This window comes from Anarhichas minor, unplaced genomic scaffold, assembly GCF_050575085.1.
Source record: "Anarhichas minor isolate MPS153535 unplaced genomic scaffold, ASM5057508v1 ptg000006l, whole genome shotgun sequence".
NCBI lineage: Eukaryota > Metazoa > Chordata > Actinopteri > Perciformes > Anarhichadidae > Anarhichas > Anarhichas minor.
In genome coordinates, this window is record NW_027466452.1 from 5,065,488 (window position 1) to 5,090,535 (window position 25,048).

At 40.3% G+C, this 25,048-nt stretch overlaps 1 protein-coding gene across 1 annotated transcript in view; it reads left to right on the forward strand.

Moving 5' to 3' along the window:
* The window catches only part of LOC142935516 (cadherin-12-like), a 59,284-nt gene that overhangs the window by 25,239 nt on the left and 8,997 nt on the right, over window positions 1–25,048 (forward strand). Inside the window, exons 4-10 of the mRNA XM_076079925.1 lie at window positions 557–676; window positions 5,574–5,741; window positions 6,270–6,457; window positions 11,278–11,531; window positions 13,942–14,078; window positions 22,381–22,502; window positions 22,634–22,748. Of these exons, the coding sequence (XP_075936040.1) occupies window positions 557–676; window positions 5,574–5,741; window positions 6,270–6,457; window positions 11,278–11,531; window positions 13,942–14,078; window positions 22,381–22,502; window positions 22,634–22,748 (1,104 nt within the window). The remainder of the gene's footprint in view (window positions 1–556; window positions 677–5,573; window positions 5,742–6,269; window positions 6,458–11,277; window positions 11,532–13,941; window positions 14,079–22,380; window positions 22,503–22,633; window positions 22,749–25,048) is intronic.

Here is a 25,048-nt window from a genome sequence, read left to right on the forward strand (position 1 = left end):
TGAGGTTTACTTTAGCTAATCGGCTTATGCTTTGACTGTTTGTTTATTGGATTAAATGGCAGAGACGAGAAAACCCATTTTTTATTGTGTCAGTCATGATTTGTCATGATTCTGCTCTTCCATGTCAATATGGTTTAGGTAGCCACATGTCTACCTAAATAATCCAATGTTTCAGGCAGCAGTATCTGCTGCATCTGGAGCCTTGTTTTACTCGCGTTCTTATTGTGCTGGACTGAATCAATGTCAGCCCATCGATGAACCCGACATACGTAAAACACTGTTACTACACGCTCTGATGCACTGATGATCATTAAAGGATCTCCAGGATCTGACACTGCATCAGTCACCATGATCAAATATGTCATTATAGTAAAAGAGTAATAATCTTTGGTTTATTTAATAAATGGAAGAAAATAACCTTTTACCAAAATATTTATTTTGTTATCTCGAAAAAACTTGAGATCTCGATATTCAATACGCAGACAGAGATGTATTGTTCTGTTAGAAGAGAAAACACATAATTACATAACCTGTGTATGTGTGTGTGTTTGTTAAGGAACCTATGTGACTCAGGTGACTGCCACCGATGCAGATGACCCCACATATGGCAACAGTGCACGGATCGTCTACAGCATCCTTCACGGCCAGCCGTACTTCTCTGTGGACACCAAGACAGGTTAGAAAACGTTGATCGTCACGATTCCATTACTGCAGCCATAACAAACCAAGAGTTATCCACACAGTATAACTGCTCTGTGACTGCTGTGTGAACCCTCAGCTCAGTCATAACACAGCGAGTGAGTTTCTCCTCAGTCCTGCTGCTGAATGCTCAAACAAGCACTAAAGATTTTCAGTCCTATATCAGGCATCTCAGCTGAACGGTAAAGACTCTGCACAGTGTGTCATGTTTGATTTTCACCCCGAGGAGCAGCATGGGTCACCCTCCTGCCTCTTCATAAGTACAGACTGCATCAGAGATTACGGCTTAAAACAACGAGGCTGTGACTGGTGAAAACGGTAGAAGAATGTTGGAAGCAATCAGCGACTGTGATTTTTCACTTTTCCACTTACAAGCCACTAAAGCTCTTTAACCTCAGTGCTCCTGTTTGTCAATTCAACATCTGACAAACCACAGTAAAGCGGTGTATATGAGAGAATTACCCCGACATCTCTGAATCCTCCCAACATTCTACCAGGTAGCTTCAGTCAGAAATAGATGTGTGCACGTCTTCACTTTGATCTGAGGAAGACTAACCTGATCCGCCTGATGGTTTGTTACACAGAAACTTCTTAGAAGCCGTCATTGTAAACTGTTTTGAGGAGGGCAGGCACTTTCAAGACTTACGTGGCAGCTGATTGGATGAGCCATCTGTCAATCAAACTCTGACCAAGCCAGTCGAGAGAAGATCAAAAGATCTTTTCCATGGAGAACAGCCTTCAGTGTCGTTCTTTGCTCTTCTTTCAATGAAGAAATACTCTGCAGCTCTGATAGAACTGATGCTATTGCCATTGTTGTTTAGAACAAACAGTCACCTCTCACACACATCCTAAGCCACGCCCCTTGCTACCAATAGCTCTTCACAGGATTCTGATTGGTCCTTGCTCTGGCTTACCAGACACAAACATATTACTTGAACCTTGAAAGATCTTTTTTTTGTGATATGTCATCAAAGTAAGAGGAAGATAATCTGTGTTTGAAATGTTATTAGTAATGACCACATAAGTATTCTGTCTTTTCTCTTCTTTGGTGTGCATCATTTTCCTTCTACTTATCTGTCTCTCCTCACCAGGCTACATGAGTAACCATGATAAGTTATTTTGTTCATACAATCACAAATATGCACAGTTTTCCAATATTTACATTCGTAAAGTTAGAAGTAATTATAAGTGTGTAGGAGGGGGAGGAGAGAGAAAAAGATACAAATGGCGGACATAGTCTCGTAAGTGATTACGCCATGCGAGACTTGACAATGACGGAGGAGAGAGGGAAAAACAAAACGGACATAGTCACATACAGTAGTTACCTCATGCAATACTCCACAATGGCGGTGAGGCCACAATTATTTAACGGGGAATAAGATACACAATGGAGGCCGCACTTACACGTTACGTGTGAAAGAAATAAGGGTAACGGCGTATATGTGTGTGAGTGTGTGTTAGTTTGGAAAGAAGGAGAAAAGAGGAAGAAAGCTCTCAAAACAAGGCAGATCCTCACCGCAGCAGTAAAGTACAGTAACTATAATGTTATCACACAGAAGCCTGACTAGTGAACTCAGGTTTGGCAGCCGCAGCACTGAACCTTTAATTTCTAAAGTACAGTTTACCGACTTTACTCGCAATGGTAGATAGAAACAACAAAGCACAGCAGCGTGGAACAACGCTATCACAGCAGCAACAAGCACAACAGTTATGTTACACAACACTGAACGGGACTCAGTGGTCCGTAAAATACACACGAACACAGTTACACTTAAAACAAAACAAGGTTACAAACACTCTATGACCTATCTCTGCCCAGACAAAAGCCTCTTACTTAAGGTCGCTCAGTGGTAATTGGTTAGTTCTTCAAACTTGTTGGCGGAATTTCTCATTTCCTAGGATCGGTGATCGTGATTGCACTCTCTCAAGCGGTCAAGCGGCAAACTCATCCTCTGTATGACAGCGGGGATTTGTTCTTCGGACTTTTAGGCAGAATTTCTCCAATTCTAGGACCTGAGACCGACCCGGGTATACAGCGAGCCGATTCTAGTCATACACAACATTTGATGTATCATTCCATTTCCATGTAATGCTGAATACTATGGTTCAGCATTACATGTTATTCGCAGAGCTGCTCTCGAAGAAGCACCTTTCCCAAAACTGACCGGAAACCCTGATGAGACCGGGGAGCAGAGTTCTGTGGTCGCAGTAATCTGAAAGGCACCGCTCATTCAGCAAAAAGGAGGCCACATTAACTGATGATAACTTCAGTCCCAACAACAAATACAAAAATGTACCCTTCGTTGACCAGTATAACCTTGCGTCTTAAAGATGTAAAAAAATATTTCCAAAAGAAAAAGCCAAATTTCAAAGATCAGCAGTCGAAAGTTACGAAGAATCACATTATTTAATTGTATTAATATTAATTGTAGAATGCCAATTAGTCACATTAAAATGAATAAAACAATTTGTCAATTAAGCCCAATTTACCATATGACAAAAAAGATGAAGGGAGAAAATAGTGTCGCCTCCTTTTTTGAGATACACACCAACAATGTGAATTGAACATGTTTTTGTCTTTGTCACTAGACGAGCCCTGATCATGCCCAGACAAGTTATGAATTAGCATTAAGTTAATGATGTATTTAAGTCCACCCTCATAATAGTAAAAAACACTAAAACTGATTTAGTAATTATATCAAACTCAACATTTGAAGTGATATGTACCACATAGCCCCTTATTCTGGCAGAACAAAGTCTGCAGAGCGCTGGGTAGCTTTTCATCCCAGTGTTTCAACGAATAACTGCTCCGAGCCCTTTTTTATGTTTAATTATCTTGATAACATATCATACTACCATCGCTCTTTTGCTTTGTATTATCTATTTGGGCCATTAAATATTTGTTTTACATAGTGTTTTCACCATGAGCATCAACCGGAGGATGTCTGCTTCATACTTCTTGCTTCTTCTGGATCCTCCGCACGTCGTCCACAGATCTCTGATACACAAGTTTATCACTCACAGGTCCACACAAGTAAGACACAAGTCTATTAGAATCACAGATCATTGATACACAATAAATACAAACCAGTTTAAGACAACTGTCAAAAAGTGCTTAAGAGGAATGCATTTTTAAGTGTTGGTAAGCGTCCACTTCCTGTGGTGGTTTATGGTAAAAGTCTACCCCTGCCTTCACGTTAAAGCACATACTATATATTATAAGCAAGAAATGCTTGATTTGTTTCTGTTGAAATGACCTTTGTCTTGAATTTGTAATTTGTTTTTGTATTACATTAGATATGCATTACTAAATGTCAGTGGTGGGCCGTCAGGGCCTGCAAGGCCTTCTCTGCTGGCCTAGACAGAATCACAAAGTTATAGCTATTTTATAATTTAATCATTTTTCATAAATACACTACATGTATTAGTATACTTCTTACTGGAACTAAAACCCACGGATATACTGAACAACCGTGGGATTAAACTCTTTATTAACAAAAAAAGGAGGATGGACTTTGTCTTTAAATAGTGAACAGCAGCTTTGGTAAGTGAACTGCGTTTGTTTTTCCATCTGCAGTAGCTTCAATATGCTTGTTTATATATTATTATTTGTACAACTTGTTTTTATGAAGATGGATTTTTGTTTGGTTTTATATGTGATAGGAACTATTGTTACGTCCAATGTTGCTCTGGGGACACATTTAGTTGGTGCCAGTGTTGCCAACTTGGCGACTTTCTCGCTAAATCTGGCGACTTTCCAAACCCTCATGGCGACTTCTTTTGTCAAAAGCTACTAGTGACAAATCTAGCGACTTTCTCTGGTGTTATTGGAGACTTTTGTGGTGTTTTGACTCTGATGTGAAAGCACGTACCGTTCTACACTGTCGTGAACGAGCAGCGGGTGCTGCCATGAGCCAGATGTTAGTAAAATCAAATGACATCTCCTTTTCCCAACTGAGTCTTGCCTACTTCAAATCACTGAGAAGAGCACAGACAAAACCTAATATAGAGAAAATCTCTCATGCGAAACAAAGAAAATCTGTTCTAACTTTAGCAAAAAGCGTCTTTATGTACAACCTCAGTAAGACGCTGATTTAAAAAAAAGGGTTTCAGCCTTTCGGCCTTTAAGTCCACCGCACGAAATAAATGGGCCAGAAAAGTATTGTGCTGGCAATTACTAAGGTCCGTGTTCAGGGGATTGTCATGTTACCACACCAGAATGAGTGAAAACCATGTGCAGATATTCACAGGTAGCATCCACAGCACTGACCAGTGGCTTGAGTAGTCGACTACCTGACCAGTTGATTGATTCATGTTTGATTATTTAGTTTGTTTGTTTCCAATGTCAAGAATGAGATTTGTGCTAAAATGGTTTGTATGATATATCCTATTATATTTGAATATTGACTTGTAGAGTTGTCCTCATGAAAAGAACTCAAATAAAGTGCAGATAAAGCCAAAAGGCTTCAATGTCTTACATGCTTTTTTGTCTGGATAGCTGCTTAGAGCACAGCAGCACACCTCTCTAACCATTTCATCAAACCAGGGAATCTGTGCTCTCGTTGACAGGGAGTCCTTCACCTTGTTTTCACCTGGTCTTAGGAACCTGTAGGACATCGTTCAGCTCTCTCTCTCCTGCTGTGCTGTATCTTTGGCTGTCCTTGCCTGAATCAATGCAGCTCTTTGTTCAACTATTTATACAGCACATTTCTAGTCCTCCCACCACTCATAACACTGTTTCATCACTCAACCATTCACACACAGTTATACACTGATGGCAGAGGCTGCCAGGCAAGGCTCCAACTGACCATCAGGAACCCTATATGGAAAGCTAAATCATCGTTATCAACCCTTTTCAACCCCTCCTCCTCTAGGAGTCATCAGGACAGCTCTAGCCAACATGGACCGCGAGGTGAAAGGGGAGTACCAGGTTCTTCTCCAGGCCAAGGACATGGGAGGTCAGCTGGGGGGGCTGGCCTCCACCACCACCATCAACATCACCCTCAGCGACGTCAACGACAACCCACCGCGTTTCGCTAAGAGTAAGAAAGTCCCAACAATGATCTGTGATTGGTTGATTGCTTCTAACTGAAGAACCCAGCAGTGTTGCCAATTATTTCCCAGCAGCGAGCAGCACTAGCTCTCAAATGTTGCTAAATCAAGCGAGAAAGGTGCCAAGTCGGCAACACTGACAGCCCTTCAGGCCTCCTTCCAAAGCCACTCCCACAAAATTATCATGAACGTGAACAACAAACATGGCTACTGATAGTATTCACGGCTGTCAAGCTAGCAGTTTGTGGACTCTATGGATTAAATATCTGGACGGTTTTATTACAGTCCTGCAACAAACAAGGATAACAGATTTTTTATTTTTATTTCGTCAGACCATTTGATTCATTCATTGCTGTCAGGATGTAATGAATTCAACAAAAATATATAAAATGTTTTTTTTATTTTTATATTATCATACCTACCTTTTAAGATGAATGAATAAAATCGGTCTCTTTCAGTTTTAAATTTGCACTTAATTGCTTTTTGCTCTCTTCCCGTCTCCTCTGTCATTCTCTCAGGTATTTTCCATCTGCGGGTTCCAGAGTCGGCGTCAGTCGGCTCAGCAGTAGGTCAGATTCGAGCATTCGATCTGGATGCTGGCAGCAATGCAGACGTGGAGTATGCCATTGTTCCAGGAGATGAGGGCAACATGTTTGACATCATCTCTAACAGCCAAAGTCAAGAAGGAGTTGTAGTCTTGAAAAAGGTACATTAACACGTCATCGGCTGCACTTTAGCTGTTTTTGTCACAAAGACAAATACTGTACTGCACCAACTCGATATGCATGATGATTATGTGTGTGATGTCTGGCAGCGTGGCAGGTATGAACTAATTGAGGTTCATGCCAGCCAACATGGGCTGTCTGTAAATACGGCATACCATAGAACAGCATAACTAATTCCTTCAGGCCCTCTTGCTACTTCACAGTCGACAGTGGCATGTGACTGGTTCTTGTGAGTTTGTTCTTGTCATTGTGTTAATTACATTGATTTTGACTATATGCGTTGCCCGTTAATGACGAAGCATCCCGTCATGCTGCCTCATAGTGATATACCGGCATCATTTATAGTTTTGCGCATATTCATGTGGTTCAGCTGTAGTCGGACAGCACTGAAGGCCCAGGTATAAAGGTTTAGTCATTTTAAACTCTGGTCATTTAGTCCAGTTATATTTGAGTTAAACTCTGAACACATCTGTTATATCAGTCTAATTTTTGTTGATATAAACACTAAACATTTTAGTGTTATTTCAGTCGAATTAAACTCAACATTTTAAAAAACTTTTGTCAACTTTAGGCAAAAAGCTGGTGCACAAAATCTTACACTAAATGACGTTTTATTAATGCAACTTTGCAGAGAGGGTGTCTAATCTGACGGAATATATTTCGGCAAAACTTCCAGACATGAAACATGCACTATATTAATACATTTATTTCTTACCAACTCTATTGCGGCCCCCGGGATAAGTGAAGCATACTGTCTTTACAACAGAAACCTATTGATATCATTATGTTTACAATAGTTTGTACACTAAAATGTTGATACATTTGGTTGAAAACAATTGTATTGTTTTTGCATGCAAGGCAATATAAGTTGTGGAAGGCTACTTCCCAGCTTAGTTTATCTAAGCCCCAAACCAGTTTCACATGAAATGCTTATGAGTAGATGTTGCACACACTTTACATTGTACTGGTCTGGACCTGACTGTTAAATGTGTGCAGCAATTATATTGTGCATGCTTTATTATGGATCGCATGTTTAACTCTCCAAATTAAACAAACTTGTCTTGAACAAGAAGATAACGTATCCAATTCAGCTTTTGACTTTTAAGTGCAGCTAAACCACAATAAGTAAGCAATGTCCAGTTGTTGTGAAAGTTATTCATAGTGTTACACCACTGCAATTTGTAACTCAGCAAACTAAAGTTAATTTAAGTTAAAAAGCAAAGTAACGTTATAAAACATCTTATTGTTGCTTAATTTCAGCTCAGTTTCCTTGTGTGCCTCTGTGTCTATGTTTAGACACAACTGATGAATGAATAACCACAGTCACAAACAGCGGTGACATTAGGCTGTTTATTAATATAGTGGATAGAGAGATTTGGAAATGTCATCATTCGGGGGATAAAAATTGAGGGGAATGGAACCTCCAGTAGTTCAGCAGGGCAACTCTTGCTGAAGAGCCTGAGCTCTGTGCAGCGTGTCCTGTGTGAGTGAACAGGACGAATGGTTCCCATGGGCACCCAGAGGACGCAGGCAGCGCTCCTCTGAAAATAGGGACACCTCTGCGTCCACGGTGAACCCGGTGCTATGATAAATGAATGTATGCTTGCTCCAAAGAAAGGCCCGGTCCTCTCTGAGGTTGAGGTGAATGAAGGTATCAGTATAGACGGTGTTGCAGCATAAAGACACGGATATTACCTCAATGTTTTCCCTTTCTAAATATGTCGCCAAATACCTGCAGAGCTGTGGCTTAAAGGGCTATTCTGACTGAGAAATAGTACTAAAACTGTATTATTCCGTGATCAAATTGTTAAAAAGTTAGAACCAAAGGCAGATTTTGCAAACTCCAGCATTTTGCCAGTGATCTAAGAGAGGAAGGGATGTGTTGATCTGACTGTGATCCTAATCGTGCTTCCTCTTAACCTTCCACTGAACCGAGCCATTACACTCGCACACACAAACACACACTCATGCACACAAATCAGTCTTTATTCTGCAGCGTCAGCCATTGGATTCCCCTGATGATTTAAGATCACTGCTATATATCGGAAGAACAGGGAAGAAACTAAAGCAAGAAAGGATGGTGGAAGGAAAGCGAGGGAACTCAAGAGAAAAGGGGGAAAGACAGACATCACGGTTCATTTAGGATTTGTTTTTCTTCAAGTATATGACAGTTGCTCCTGGAGGACCACAGCAGGAAACTAGATCTTAGAGGAAAGCTCTTCCAAAAAGAGTCATCCGAGGACTTGAGAAAACTTCCAACTCCCCACTCACACACACACACTGGAACACACAGCGCACATGTCACATCACATCAAGCAGTTTAACATCAGAAGGGCTGCGAAGGCTTTTATTTCAGACTGTCCTCTAAATCAGATCAGACACCACAGCTACTTGGTGAGCGTGCTGTGCCTCTTATGTTTGCATTGAGAGAAGCCATGGCTCTCTGTGTGGCCATTCGGTCCCTGCTCATTGCTCTAAAACAAAGAGGCAGTTGTCAAGCATAAGTTGACTCACCATCACGAAACATTTCCATCACAAACACTGAATTAAACATCTCCATCAGACAGCAGAGGTGGCAGTGTATTACAACAGTCAGCTGAAACTTTGAGGTGAACCCAGTAGCTGTTAACTGATGCCTCCTCCACATTCAGTATCAGTCCAAGTGTGTATGTGCAAAGTGAGAGGACATGTTTAGAGTTGGATAAGATAGTGTTGCTCTGAATGCAGGGTGGACTAGGTGCAGAGATGAGCAAGGGTAGAGGGTAGAAGTACAATTTCAAGCTGTGTAACAATGTGCCCACTAGACACTACACTCACTACTTGGTATGTAGACTCCATACTACAGGCCCAGGTGTGTTTCCACCTGTCTGAGAGGAAGTCTTAGCCTGTTGTGTTTGTGTGGATCTCAGTATTTGAAGCCAACGGGACTGATGGAGACTTTTAGCCAGAACACTTTAGGAGATTTGAGGGACTAAAGACACAGATGAGCCACATCATACAGGTGGACACAGACCTCTGAGGAGATACCCAATGCATCCCCCACCACGCTGTATCATAGGAAAGAAAAACAGGGTTCACTATATCTCAGAGGTAAATATTCTACATTTCTCTGACAGCTTTTGTTAACTGTCAGGCTGTAGAGGAAAAACAAAGCATGTGTATAGTGTTTTGATATACAATTATTCAATTGTGTTTCTTTTGTAAATAACGGTAGCCGATAGTTTATATCAGGACATGAATGGAGATAGTGCCATTCTCGTGCACGGGGGAGGAAATATAGACAGTGCAGCTACACTGGGGCCCACAGAATGGGGAGGGGCCTAAAATAGCTGACTGCAACATTGTGTAGGATGGTCAACCGCCAAACCGCCACCTCAGGGATGCTCCTGTGTTCAAAGAAAAACCCACACTGAATAAATAATTTAGCTTTTTGCATCATAACACATTGTAAAGGAAAACCTATCCCCGTCATGGTTTTCTTTTTAGTTTTTTTAATAAAATAGTCAGTAATGATGACAAACTGATAATCGTATCCTACATGAACTATAAAAATGAAATAAACTAGAAAATTAATGATTAGTCATTTTATTTGGTATTTTTTTCAGCAATCATCATGCAATGTTGGTAATATGATTATGATGATGGATGATGTTGTCCAACGTAAATTAGATCTTTTGATGAGAAGATGATGTATAAATAATTCATAACTAGTAACTATTATGCACAAGGGCCCGTCGTAAACGTACACCCCGGGGCCCATCAAAACGACTGAACTCATGTACATGTGTTGGTGTCATTGGTGAGACTGGAACGGTACTTGGTTTTTGTGATGTTCATAGCAGTTTAGCCTGAAAGGAGCAGGTCAGTTGCTTCATGCTGTCACATCTCTCACATCTCTCACATCTCTCACACAACTCTCTCACATCTCCCCTTAAATTCATTGTGCTCGGACTACTTTTATTTATGGTAAAGCTTGATATTGTAAGTGCCACATCTCTCTCACAATTCTCTCACGCTGTTGTTCTCTTTAGCATCGGTCCACGATGGAAAAAAAATCACTTTCATTGACTCAGTTGAGTCAAACTATTGTCGTATTATATGGATTAGTTGCGCCCAAGCTCTATAGATGCAACTGACTAAAAAAAACAACTATCCATGAAGATTTATCATCATCACTCAGTCCAAACATATGGTCCACCATGTGGTTAGACCAGCGAAGCAGTGATGTGGTAATGTTTCTCCATGTGGCAGTGGACCTACACTATTAATGATAGTTGTGTCACAGGGAGTTGTGTAGCTTGAGCCCGCAAGGACCAGTTCCCCCCCATTTGTTATGGTGCTTCATGCCTAACTGTGTCTGTTTGGTGAGGATGGTTTAGGCTCACTCTGGTCCACACACAAATCAAGAGCGGACTAACCACTGGATTGTGTGAATGTAGATATGTGGTTTTAGCTAAAAGTCTGTGCTGATCATGGGAACTGTCACAAAAGCCTCATGTTTTCATTTTGCAGCACATTAGCAGAACAGCAGCAGCCTCAGTCCTGTACACAGGATGTATTCAGGCCCAGTATTGAGCCTTTAAAACCGAAGAAAATAAACCGAAAGCATAAAAATATGGCTATAGCAGCAGTAAAGACAGCGTGACACTGTCACTGACGGCTAAAAAGCAAGGCTCGATGTCTCCTGTGTAGACACAGCGCTACAGTTTACACTTACTAATATAGCAATGTAATATAAGCTCTATTCTCATAACTTTAATCTCTCCATGTGTCTTCATCTTTTATTCTTGTGTTTCTGCAGACTCTTGACTATGAGACAAAGAAGTCATACACATTTAAGGTTGAGGCGTCCAACGCACAGCTGGACCGCCGTTTCCTCCACTTGGGGCCCTTCAAGGACTCGGCGACAGTCAAGGTGAATGTCCTGGACACGGACGAGCCTCCCGCCTTCACCAAGCCATCCTACTCCATGGACGTGTACGAGGACACTCCTCTAGGAACCATAATCGGCTCTGTGACGGCTCAAGACCTGGATGCTAGCAGCAGCGCTGTCAGGTAACGAGGACTGCATTAGTCAGTGGGAACATTGTTACCAGCACGCTGTGCCACATACAGCCACCGTCAACGGACACAAGGAAACCTAACTGTTTGTTGTTTCAGTGAGATGTATGATTCAGATTTAGTTTGAGCCTTTTGGTATTATTAGTCCTGAGCTAGCTGGACCAGCACTTCCCAATTTAAGCAAATCTAAAAACCTGGTTGCACCACACAAACAGTTCTTAATGGAGCAGTGTGTAGGATTCAGTGGCATCTAGTTTTGAAGTTGCAGATTGCATCCAACTGAATACCCCTCCGCTCCCCCTCCTTTAAGTGTCGTAGAACTTCAGGTCTTCGGGTAACACCAAGGTCTCTATCTAAAGCCAATGTTCCGCTTGTCCGTTGTGGGCTGCTGTAGAAACATGGCGGTGCAACATGGTGGACTCCGTGAAGAGGACCTGCTCCTGATGCAGATATGAAGAGCTCATTCTAAACTAATGAAAACACAATGAAGCTTAGTTTCACTAATGAAAACGTAGTTTGCCAATAAATCCAACACACTTTAATAAGTGTTACTAGCTAAATATATATACCCTGTACCTCGCTAACTAAACCGTACAAAACGCCCAGAGTGAAGAGTAAAAGAGGTCGAATGAAAAAATGGTCGATGTATTCGACAGCTTTCTTTTCGAGTTTAAAAATAATGAACAAAAATTATTTAATTTAATTTAATAATTTCCCCACGGAATGCTCATATTATGCGTGAAGCCACTTTTTCACATTGCCAATAAAAGTATCAATCAATCACATTGTGTGTGTATATACAATGTAAGCTATAGTGAACAACAACATGAGTTTAACAAAAGCAGTGTGCATCAAATCCACTTCTTTCATTCTTACCTTTCACAATAAAAGCCCTAGACATATACACTGTAACTGTTTACCTGAGGAAACTCATTCCGCTAAAAGGAAACTCAATACAAGTCATTAGGATCCTGGTAGTTGGTCCTCCATCTGTGTGAATCTATTCAAACCTTTAATTAAAAAAGCTTTGCAACTGTCTGGTATGAATGGTTTTCAAGGGACATTTTCGCAGACAACTATTTAGCATTTTTGTGTCATTTATTTGTCACACCCCTGATGTGTGAAGGCCTTTAGTGTAAACTGCATGAATACTACTAACAGCATGTATGCATGTAAAAACACTGAGGAAGGTCTTTACACACAAACTAACTGATGGATTTATGAATAGCTGGAGGGCTTCATAGTGAAAGCAGCACGTCAGCAGCAGCAGCTTCGCTCCTCTGTGTCTACTCAGAATGTGTTCAGGGACTGTACTTCTGTATAGGTCGCCCGCATTTTTTGGTGGTGCTGAGAGAGCAATACACAATCACTTTGTTAAGCCCATAAACGTCCATGTGGTGTATATGGGAAATGCTGCATATTCAGTGGACTTTTTAATGCTTACTGCACAATTGTCAAGCTGCTGCCACCAGTTTCTTCTGAAGTAGCCCGTCTAATGAGGAAGTCCCCTGTCCGTACAATCAATGCGTTTTGTCATCAATTATTTTGCTAATATTTACACTGAAGACTACTCACGCTCTCTACAGGAAAGTGACCGGTCTGCCAGATGACCGGTAAGGCCCAAATCTCTTTTGACTTTGTCAGTATTTAACCAAAACCAAGATCTTTGTCTTATCTTAACCAACTGTTGTGAGCCTCATCATAACCATGAAGAATTTTAATCAAGCTGCAGTTTTAAGATTTTATATTGAAATTAGTTGTAAATTAATTTATATTTCTAATAATTTCGAGGAGACAGGGTTGAGGAGAATAAAGTTGATGTGAATCTAGTTCCAAGAATCAATGTTGATTTCTCTGAACCATGACGGAAAAGTTTTCCTGTCCCTGTGATGCATTACATTACATTGCATTACAATATTGTGTTCCTTTATTGCTCCATCAAATGCACAAATAAACTAAAAGGAAACTGGTGCAAAAAACAAATATTAAATACAAAAATATGAACATGTATTTTTCTCTTTTTTAAATGTACAGTGATCTAGTAGCAGAAATATTATATTTTTTATTTTGGAAAGCACTGACAAACAACCAGTTCTTTAATGTAGGAGCAGTTGTGGATGGTCTCTAACACCAATGTTGAAGCTTCATCAACGTTCAACATGTCCTGGTTTAAAATCAAATACAGCTCTACATTTGAGTTGGTCAAGGTTATTGGAATTCAAACCGAACTGCAAAACACCAACTGATCTGTTTGCGGGTTTAACAGCCGAAAAATAAATTTGCTTTCTTTAATGTGTTCTCCTTTTGAAAAAGGTTTCCTACTGTGCTCCTCTGTGGGAGTGGGATCATTTCTCATATCTGAGCTCCAGCCCATCACTATAACGTGTTCCTCTTATCTCTGCAGGTATTCCTTGGAATGGCAGATGGAGTCCGACAGCGGTTTTGACATTGAAACTGTTGAAGGGACCATTTCCACTAATGAATACCTGGACAGAGAGACGGCTGCCCAGCACAATATCACTGTAGTGGCAACTAAAGTCAGTAAGTATTCCACAGTGCAGAAACAAAGCGTTCACAGCTCAGAGCTGATCATGAAAACTTCTTACAAAGAACCAGAAGGAGTAAACATGGAGTTTTACAGACTGACAGGTAACTAGATCGGACTCTTTTAGTGTTTGTCACCCTGCATCATCATAACTCACGTGGGGAAGTCAGATTCTGTGACTGACAGTTTATGGAGCACTTTAATTCTTCTGATGTGTATATCTAAATTATTTGATTAATATCTTTGATTATTAATTATACTAACATTGTTACTATAATTAGATGTATAAAAGCCCTTTGTGGCCCTTTGTTCCTGGTTTGAGTTCAAATAAATTCTTTCTCGCAGGATCCCCTGAAGGCAAACTTCTCCCATGTGCACACACTCTCAGATAGATGACTGATGTGAACATCAGGGAGCGCACAGACACACACATGAGGCGTCTTATACAGTAATGATTCGGGTCTTTAATGGACTGACAAAGTGACAGGACAAGGAGTCAGATACAAGCACAGCGGCTTTTACAGCTTCCGATCTTTTAACCTGGACAATAGCTGTGCACACGTGTTGTTTTATATACATGGCCTTACACAGATCAATTATACGGTTGCTTCCTGAACAGATTTCCCCATCAGCAGATGTATATCACATCTCTGCTATCATTAAATCCTGTGGTTGGTTGGTTTGCTTTCACACCACAAACAAACTGCACCAGAGTCCACATGGTAGCGGACCGAGACCCACCTTTTCATGCAGTCTCGGTTGGATTGTTTGGTGCCCAGCAGGGTTCCATTGACAGCTCAAAAACACAAAAATACGATATTACATTTCACCAAACTTATTAGAAGGTGCACCAACAAACAAGGCCACACTCTCTCACACACACACACACACACACACACACACACACACACACACACACACACACACACACACACAGAGTCAGGTGAGAGAAACAAGCTCTTGTCAGCTTTAATCCAGACACAGACAGAAGGCTCACTAACCAGGCAGGCAGAACTAAGAATGCTGTCACAGCTCTTTGTGTTGTAAACTAAAGATCCTCACAGTAGTTTTACTGGATGAGGTTTTAACTTTGACAAACCAACATAAGTGTTCAGCTCCACAGAATTTCACCTCCAAGATTAGTGGCTGTAAAAGCAATAATAGTGATCTCTTAAAAGATGTCAGATCCCCATGGGGTCTGGAAATCTGGAAATCTACTTTGTGTACTAAAGCAACAGTTTGTACATCTGTGAACTTTGTTTCGTATGATTTAGGGATATCCATCAACAGAAATGGAATATAATATTCACTATTAGTGTATAATAACCTGCAATTTGAATGAATGTGTTTTCCTTAGCTTAGATTAAGCCTTTCATATCTACATGGGGAGCGGGTCCGGTGTGTTGCACTGCTATGTTGCTACGGAAGCCCAGAAGTTACAAACCAAACACTGGCTCTAGAGAGAGCCTTTCAAGTATATTTACGTATGTTTAAGTGGCAGCTTGAATTTGGTGGCGCGAAAGCACTGCAAATGCTTCTATGAGCAGAGGTATATCTGTAACCACACTGCCACTGAATCCTCCACACTGGTCCTCTAAGACCCACTCGGAGGGTATTACCTTACAGAGTGAGGTGGGGAATGGAATATTCATCCATAGCTCCACTTAAAAATCATGGAAAAAAGACACTTCAGAACATTACATAGTCATCACATAGTACTTAGTGTAACAATGGGCGTGCTGTCAATGGAGGTGCTCATAGCTAATTCATCATATTTTGAATGGCACCAATTAGCCAAAATGGAGACAGATATAGGCCGAAAATATTGATGAGCTACGGGGGTTCTGCTCTCCTGATGCCTTAAATTTTTTCTGCAGTCATATCACAGGCTTATATGTTGGCGTCAGCACATCTATCAGATTAGCATAATCGTTTTTTCATGTACTCAATATTCCAACAAAAGTCAACACTGAGCTCATACAAATAAGAAAAGAGTGCGACAAGAAGCTCTTCACATAGAAAAACTCTAAAATACTATATATCTGGGGAAGGAGTGATCGCTGTAAACAGGATTAAAATCAATATTTTACTGGAGATAAGGTGATAAATACTCACTTTGGACGGGTTAAAAATGACTATATTACTGGGGAAGAAGTGATGCATAATCACTGTGGACTGCATTGAAATTATTTACCAGCCCAGGTGCTGTAATTGTAAAGTTAGCCTACCTCCCATAAATAAATCCAGTCCAAATGAGGCCTAATTCACGCTTTTTCATAACCAAGGTTTTGACAGTCATCAGAGGGATTTAAGAAAAAACTAATTTTATTTTGCAAATATCAACGGCATGCTTGTTAAGAGGGATAAACTCAAAATTGTACCTTCAAAGTTTTGACTTAGAGTCCCGTCACAGTAATATGATTATGAACGCTATCAGTTAGTTACTGTGGTTCTTCCTCCCTATTAAGACAACTCAAAATTCACTCATTTGGTGTGTATTAATGTCTCATAGTTCAGGGATTTGCTGTGTGTGTCCTGTGCTCTCTGCTTCATAATTCACAGAGACAGTCTTTCTCATGTATTAAAGGATTTTTAACCTGTAGCAACATGTCACCTTCTTTAACTAACTTCATAATGGGATTTTAGTTTTTAAATGTTCAAAAGGTCCGCAACAATGTGTTTGCAGGTCTAGTTCCTTAACTAACAGTTAACTCATTAGGTACACAGGGTTGTCCACAAATTGAGTGATTTGATCACCGGCCTTTCCTCCACATGTTAAAGTGTCATTGAGCAAGGCATTGGTTCCCAATGGTTTGCCCAGTTCCTTGCTTACTGCAAGAGAGGGCTGTAGGATCACGTATTTTTGTAGTCCACCAGAAAGTTAGCATCACACTGGTTCCCTCCATAAAAAGCCAAAGGGATTCTTCAAGGGATTTTGGATTATTGCAGAAAATAATCTCTCTGGCAAACAACATTTATGATACCTACATGTTTTGTTCGGCAAGATAATCTTCACAAATGAACACCTGCTAACGTTAGGCTATAAACAAATTTCACCAACATGTTCTCACTCCGGACTACCGACACTTAGTTTGAAGCTTAGGGAACTGACCATCAGTTTTGGACGTATCAGGGACGGCGTGTCAATAGACGCTCTTTACATACACAGTGTCTTTTCAAAATAAACTTCAGTCTTCACAGGAATTTAGGCTTAGGCAACAAAACCTCTTAGTTATGTTTAGGAAAAGAGCGTGTCACATAACTACTGATTAACTAACGACTCTCGTGAACAGCGAGTGAAGGACGAGTCACATAACTACTGATTAACTAACGACTACATTTTGTTGCTGCTCTTATTACATCATATCACATGATCTCCATGAGCAGATGGAGTTTGTCCCGTTGTTATGGTCACTTTGAGGAGGTTTTGTCCATGCTGGCTTAAAAGCTATGATTGAAACTTTGTTCTCTGTCATCGGCCATGTATTCAGTACAATAGTTAATGGAGGAAGGACAGAAAGTTATGATATTTACAGTTAAAATACATGAAGAAAAATCATTGTGACTCTTTAAGCTCAAGGGAAAGCTGTATCTCCTATATTCTAACTTCAGCTGCAGTTTGCTGTGCCTCTCTCAGTGCAGCTCTAATGGAGACTCAATTTATTCAATTTGAGCAAGCAGCTTAACTCATCCTGACTCTGTGTGCACCATATGATTTCCCCCTGTAAGCTTCTTGAGGAGGCAAAGGACTGCAGTCACAAATCTTCCAACCTTCCTCATTAGAGCAACAATATAAATCCTCTCACTCAGTCATAGAGCAGAAAACAAGACTGTGTGGTTACATAGTAAGATGATGCACAATGGATTAACTGACAGGTGTTTGAGATTAGGATAAACACACACACACACACACAGCTGGGGATCATTTCCGCTCTGACTACTATCTGGCTCTATCTCGTGGCCAAAGCTGATATTACAAATGTCACCAATCAGAACACAGCGGCAGCATTTGGGGGTTGGCTGAATCATATGGCATGTAAGATAATGTGATGAATGCAAATTAAACATGATTTAGACACCAGCACTAGTGAAATGCTTACATTATGTTCAGTGAGCTGCTTATATAATTTAGCGACAGATAATGGATAGGTCTAAAAGTAAAAAGAAAACTTCAAAAAATCACACATGTAAACCCTGACATGAAGGTCAGGAAAAGCTAGTAAGTGGACCTGGAGTTGGGATGTTTTTTTTCAAACTATTTCCTTATATTTTCATAAATTGTAATAATAAAATTCAATAGCTGTTTCAGAGATTCTCTCTTATTTGTAAAAATAATTAAAAGACACAATTGTGAAGAAAAATAGCCACACAATCGCAAGCTAATGTTAGCTAGCTAACTGCCGCTATATTGAACTGTGCTGTGATTGTAATGCTACACTGGTTAAAGAAAAGTGAAAACCACAGACGGTGTGGGGAAAGGGGAAAAGGGAGTTAACGTTCTTTTATTGCTACTGATTTAAAACAGTAGACTCTGTTTTGAGCCATTTCCAACCATGAAATGCAGATTTTTATAAAGTTGGTAGGAAAGATCAATATTAACAGCAGCATTGATGTGTTTCATCATCGTTTAGTCTGTAGCTTAAAACACATGTTTAAGTGTGTAGTTACTCTTTAAGGAAAAAACAAAAGAGTTCCCAAGGAGGAGACCTCAAAAAGTAGACCAAATATTTCAAGTATATTTAGAATAAACATATTAGAAGATCCGTTGTGGTCAGTGGGTTTGGAATACAAGTCTGTTTATAAAATAGTCTCAGTGGATAATCAAGTGGAGAACACAGATTCTCTCTAAATCCAAATTCATAGTGAGCTTTGAGGTGTTAGGGTCTGAATACAAAAAAGAATGTAGTTGCCTTAAAGAGACTAAATATATCCTCCACATTACTCTTGTTAGGCAGGAAGACTGGTTGCACCATTACAATTCTTTTTTTTTCAGATAACCCACATAAATGCTAAAAAAACAAAACACACTGAAACTCATAGCTATGTCTCTTTGAAGAAGTCAAATCGTCCTGAAACATAAAATAAGTTTCGTCCCTCAATATGAAGAAGACTGTCATGATGAAATGTTGGTGACATTGGTGGGGAGCGGGACATTGTTGGTGACATCCTTTTTGCAAATCCATGGCGCTGTCCGTGGTGCTGAAGTAGCGTACAGATTTGTAATTGAGACTCTATATACATTTATAACATATATAATGTATCTCTCTCGCTATATATGTTTATATAATGTAGTGGAGGAGCTAATTCAAAGTGTTTTTAATATATTTTAAGGGTATTTTATTCTATATTATATTATTAGTATACTATATTAATAGTATATACTATTCTATAATTATGCAATATATTTCACAGGATGTTGTGGAGTAGAAGATGTTGATACTGTAACGGAGTTTGATTCCATTTGATTCACTAAATTGTTCATTCACTGGTGGATCTGCAACAATTTGCATGGGGAGAGGTTTTGGCAGGGTGGTAGGGAGGATGATGAATGGGGTCCTTAAATAAAAATACACACTAAAGGTAAATGACAACAGGAAATAATCAAGAACTAAAACATGTTGTTTTACTCAGTGAATTGGTAAGCTGTGTTTTGACATGTTCTGACTGTGGCAGACATGGGGTCACATGTCTCCCTCGCTTCCTCTGAACACTAACTGTCAGTCCTGCTGTGTGTTTAGTTCCAGTAGCTCTAAGCTATATGCTTGATATATTCATTCTTTAACTCTTTGCATGGGGAAAACACACTTGGTGCTTAAACTTGACAAGTGCTCTGTGAATGTAATTGTTGTCATTACTACACTAGTTGGCTACTTATCTCTACTATATTATGGTCAATTTTAAGGGTGAATCAATAAAACAATGACTCAGATTTCCTAAAACAATCACTACAGGCTCTGGATGCGAAGGAACATCGTGTGTGTAATGTGTCTCTAGGAGCTGTCAGTAAATGTCACCTGTACTGGGATACAGTCCTGGGTGAGCGGAGTATACAGCAGCATATTAGGCCGCCGTATCCCTGAGCGAGGCCTGAGGCTGCCCAGCCAGAGGCGTGGCAGAGAGCATCACTGCCTCAGCTGTCTGTGCTCACCTGGGACTGAATGCCGGTATAGATGGTGCTGCTGCACGGGTCTGTCAGGGCTGCTAAACCGAGCTTGAAGTTTGTCATGTACAAACAATGTTAGAGAACTGACGATGACGTCATCTTTGTATTTTGGTTGTTGATTGGTAACGTCGGAAGGTTGCCTCCACATCATTTTACGTATTTTGGCCAATCGGAGGTTAGAGTGAAACAATGAATTACATTAGATTGATAGAAGATGTCTCTCACTCAGGGAGGACACTCTCTGACCCCCACCACGTTGCCACTAACTGTTATGTCCTGAAGGTGTCCCTGTTTCGGTATTTTAATGTAAATTCCAAAGAAGAGAAGAAAACATTTTAAAATCAACCAGTTACTCTTTTATTACATTTTCATCTTCCTCTTGCCCCTGAACAATAGAGAAGCAACCTCCTCTGCCTCGATGGACCAGCCTCCTCTCATACATACATACAAACATACATACATACATTCGCTAGCAAGGACCACACCATCAAATAGAAGCGTTTATTCGATTTATTGAAGGTAAACGTGATTGAGATGCGAGGCTTGAGCTTCGTGTAACTCGTCTGTTTAGCCGAACCCCCTCAGGACCCTACGTAGAGGAGAGGGGGAGAGAGGGAGAGATACCGAATACGAGAGCTAGGCGAGTATTTATGGATATGCAGGATTGAGGAGTGGTCCTGCTCCCGAAATTCCGATAAGTATCTTCAATACTTGTACTTATAGTGCTATTTTAGTCTTCAGACCACTCAAAGCGCTTTAACGCTACATGTCATCATTCACCCATTCACACACTGATGGCAGGGGCTAACATGCAAGGTGCCACTTGCCCATCAAAACTAACTAACATTCACACACCGCCGGGACAGCTACGGCTACAGGAGCAACTTGGTTGAGTGTCTTGTCCAAGGACACATTGACATGGACTAGCGGAGCTGGGGCCTAACCGCCGATCCTCTGATTGAAGGACAACCCTGCTCTACCACTGATCCACAGTCGTCCATAGATTCATACACACATACACACATACATACAAACATACAGGTGCTGGTCATATAATTAGAATATCATCAAAAAGTTGATTTATTTCACTAATTCCATTCAAAAAGTGAAACTTGTCTATTATATTCATTCATTACACACAGACTGATATATTTCAAATGTTTATTTCTTTTAATTTTGATGATTATAACTGACAACTAAGGAAAATCCCAAATTCAGTATCTCAGAAAATTAGAATATTGTGAAAAGGTTCAATATTGAAGACACCTGGTGCCACACTCTAATCAGCTAATTAACTCAAAACACCTGCAAAGGCCTTTAAATGGTCTCTCAGTCTAGTTCTGTAGGCTACACAATCATGGGGAAGACTGCTGACTTGACAGTTGTCCAAAAGACGACCATTGACACCTTGCACAAGGAGGGCAAGACACGAAAGGTCATTGCAAAAGAGGCTGGCTGTTCACAGAGCTCTGTGTCCAAGCACATTAATAGAGAGGCGAAGGGAAGGAAAAGATGTGGTAGAAAAAAGTGTACTTTGTATTCAGGCAAAAGGAGCCCCAACTAAGTATTGAGTGCTGTACATGTTCATACTTTTCAGTTGGCCAAGATTTCTAAAAATCCTTTCTTTGTATTGGTCTTAAGTAATATTCAAATTTTCTGAGATACTGAATTTGGGATTTTCCTTAGTTGTCAGTTATAATCATCAAAATTAAAAGAAATAAACATTTGAAATATATCAGTCTGTGTGTAATGAATGAATATAATAGACAAGTTTCACTTTTTGAATGGAATTAGTGAAATAAATCAACTTTTTGATGATATTCTAATTATATGACCAGCACCTGTATATACGTACATACAAACTTGCATACATACCTATATATCTGTGGATAAAATGAGTTTTGAATGTTGCCTATTGAAGGAACAGTGTTCAACACTTAGGGGGATTAATTGGCAGAAATGGAATATATTATTCCTAACTTTTTCTTCATTAGTTTACAATGACCTGAAACGAAGCCCTTTTTCTTGATGTTTGATTTCTGCTGGTCACACTGATAGACTGTCAGTGTGTTGTATTGAGACATGAGGCTGTGCCACTGAGTGTGTAGTCATATATGGCTTCATGTCTCTTACAGACAACCCTCTGCTGTATACTAAAGTGTCGCTGGCTGTCAACGTCCTGGATGTGAACGAGTTCCCTCCTGAGCTGGCGGTTCCTTCAGATACCTTTGTCTGTGAAAACTCCAGAGTAGGACAGGTAAACAGAACTGTATCTGCTTGAGATGATGTGCTATATTAGCAAATACTAAACAACTGTGTTATTTAAATACATAGGTTCCCTTATTCAGTGTGCTAAGTAGATCCTTTCTCTGTTCGCTTCCTAACCAGGTGATCCAGACAGTCAGCGCTGTGGACAAGGACCTTCCTCCTGCTGGCCAGAGGTTCTTCTTCAAGTCCCCCAAAGAGCTTCGCAACAGGAACTTCACCGTTCGAGATTTTGGAAGTAAGCAAGAAAGGGGATTAAAGGGGAAGAAGAAGATGGTTACATGTTGAATGATGACTATTTTCTTTAATTAGCAAAGCACTTTGAAGTCTCTATCTTTATAACTTATGTATCAATTGAACATTTGAAAGAAGGAGTTGCTCTTAGTGATGAACCTAGAGCTCCTCTTTTGGCCGTCTCTTCTCAGGCTTTGGTTCACTCATCGTCACAGCATTGTTTTCAGCGGCAGCAAGCAGCTGTTTCCAGTGAAAGCTCTAAAAGCCCACTGTGCCCTCATAGCAACCAGCAGACAAACAAAGTCAGAGGCCAGCTGGTGAACAGAGTGGAGCATTTAGCTTCAGGAGTTGGTAGAGACCAAAAACTGAGCTAAAAGAGAGAATGGTTTGTCAATGTGTTGTCAATGAGTTTCTGCCCCCAAAGAACCCGAAAAACAAGTTAAAAGTCGTGACTTCATGATTATAGACTATTATAGATTTATATAATTATTTCCAAAATTCACAACATGTTTTTATCTAAGGACATATAATGCTTCAATCCTTATTTGTTGGGGTTCAGCCTTTCAAATACAATATTTCAACTGAGGTCAAACTACTGTTTGTTCCCCCGCTTGCTGTGTGGCAAACGAAGGCAGGAAGATACTGACAACATCAGCCACACGTTCATGAAACAATAATAATTTAAGATAATCGTTATTCTCGTCTGCTTTAATGCTGCAGTTCACACATTTAATGAAGCAGTCACAAGTGATGCTTGAGTCATGGTGCTGTCAGCGCCTGAAATCGCTCCTGAATGTGCAGTTGAGGTCAATTGTGAAGAGTAGAATCCTCCAGTACGGAGGAATGATTTGATTGACTTTTTTATGAATTTTGAATGCACAATTATTTCCCTCTGCACTGCAGTCACTGACAATGCTATAGCTCGGCAGAACGGCGTGTGCTATCTTCATGACACAGGTTGTCTCCAGACGCTTCAGTGATGAGCTTCATCGCTGCTTTACACGGTCAATGCTGGACTGTTGCACACACTACCGAACAGTCTTCATCACTAACCAGTGGGAGGTACACGCGCAGCAACAAAAAGGAAACATTTTGTGAGCTTACAGCTCTCGGCCACAGTGTCCTGTTTATTCTAAGGTTTTATCATTTGGTTACTATTCACTACTGAAAGAAAAAGAAAACATTTGCTGCTATTTAAAATGTTCTCCGATACCCACTCCCTGGGAGCTTCAACAAATCCTTCCCCGCTGAATGAAGAGTGAGTCTGAATGTTGCTCTGGGATGTTCAGCTTGTACAAATCCTCCCCTGACATTTCCTGCTTTCCCCTGCAACACCTCACCAACAAGCATTGTTGTGTTTTTGTATGTTTGTATATATACAGTCAGCATCACATCTGATAGACTCAGACACATAGGCCTACAGCCACCAAGGGGAACTGGAGCGTGCGTGTGTGTGTGTGTGTGTGTGTGTGTGTGTGTGTGTGTTTGTGTGTGTTTGGATACCTATCTAATAGTGGACCGCTGTGATGTTGCACATTCACCAACAGTGGACTGTCGAGTCGACTCAGAATCTGAAATACTTTGTTGATCCCCTGGGGGAAATTGGTACGTTACAGTGGCTCTTATATGCAAGCATAAAGTAATATGAGATAAATAGAAATAAAAGACTATGTGAAAAGTGGGAAATATATAACACAATATATGCAGAGAATACAAGTAAACAAGAAACAAGAAACAAGGAAGGAGAAATATGTGCATCAAACACACACAACATACAACCACAGTGTTAAGACACACACACACTCACACTTCATAAAGGCTCCTGTGTGTTGCGTATTAAGAAGTGTGCCACATGGTTGCTGCTATGAAAGGTCTTTTTCCTCACAGAATGCTTTTAATGAACTCATGAGTGATTTGTATTTGTCTACTGTGAAACTGTTGGTGTTGAATCTTTGCATCAAAGCAAAAACAGGTTTCAAACCTTCCAAAACTTCAAAAAATGAAGTGCACATAAATTGTTCCAATAACAAATGAATGATATTCTTGCTCTTGTTGGCTGCCTTTGCCCCAGAACCTTTGAACATGCGCTAAGAGAATGCAGCACAGCACTTGACATCTCTTTTTCAAAACGATAAAAAACAGTGACACTGTGATTTGAGTCACTGAAACAAACAGTGATGTGGGCAGCAGTTATAAGGTCTCCAATCAGGCCTATTTTATCTTATTCTGTCAATGTCATTATGTTTCCACGTCTTAGCTATTAGCTTGGAAGGAGTGGTATTTTATTATATTCAGTTCGGATGA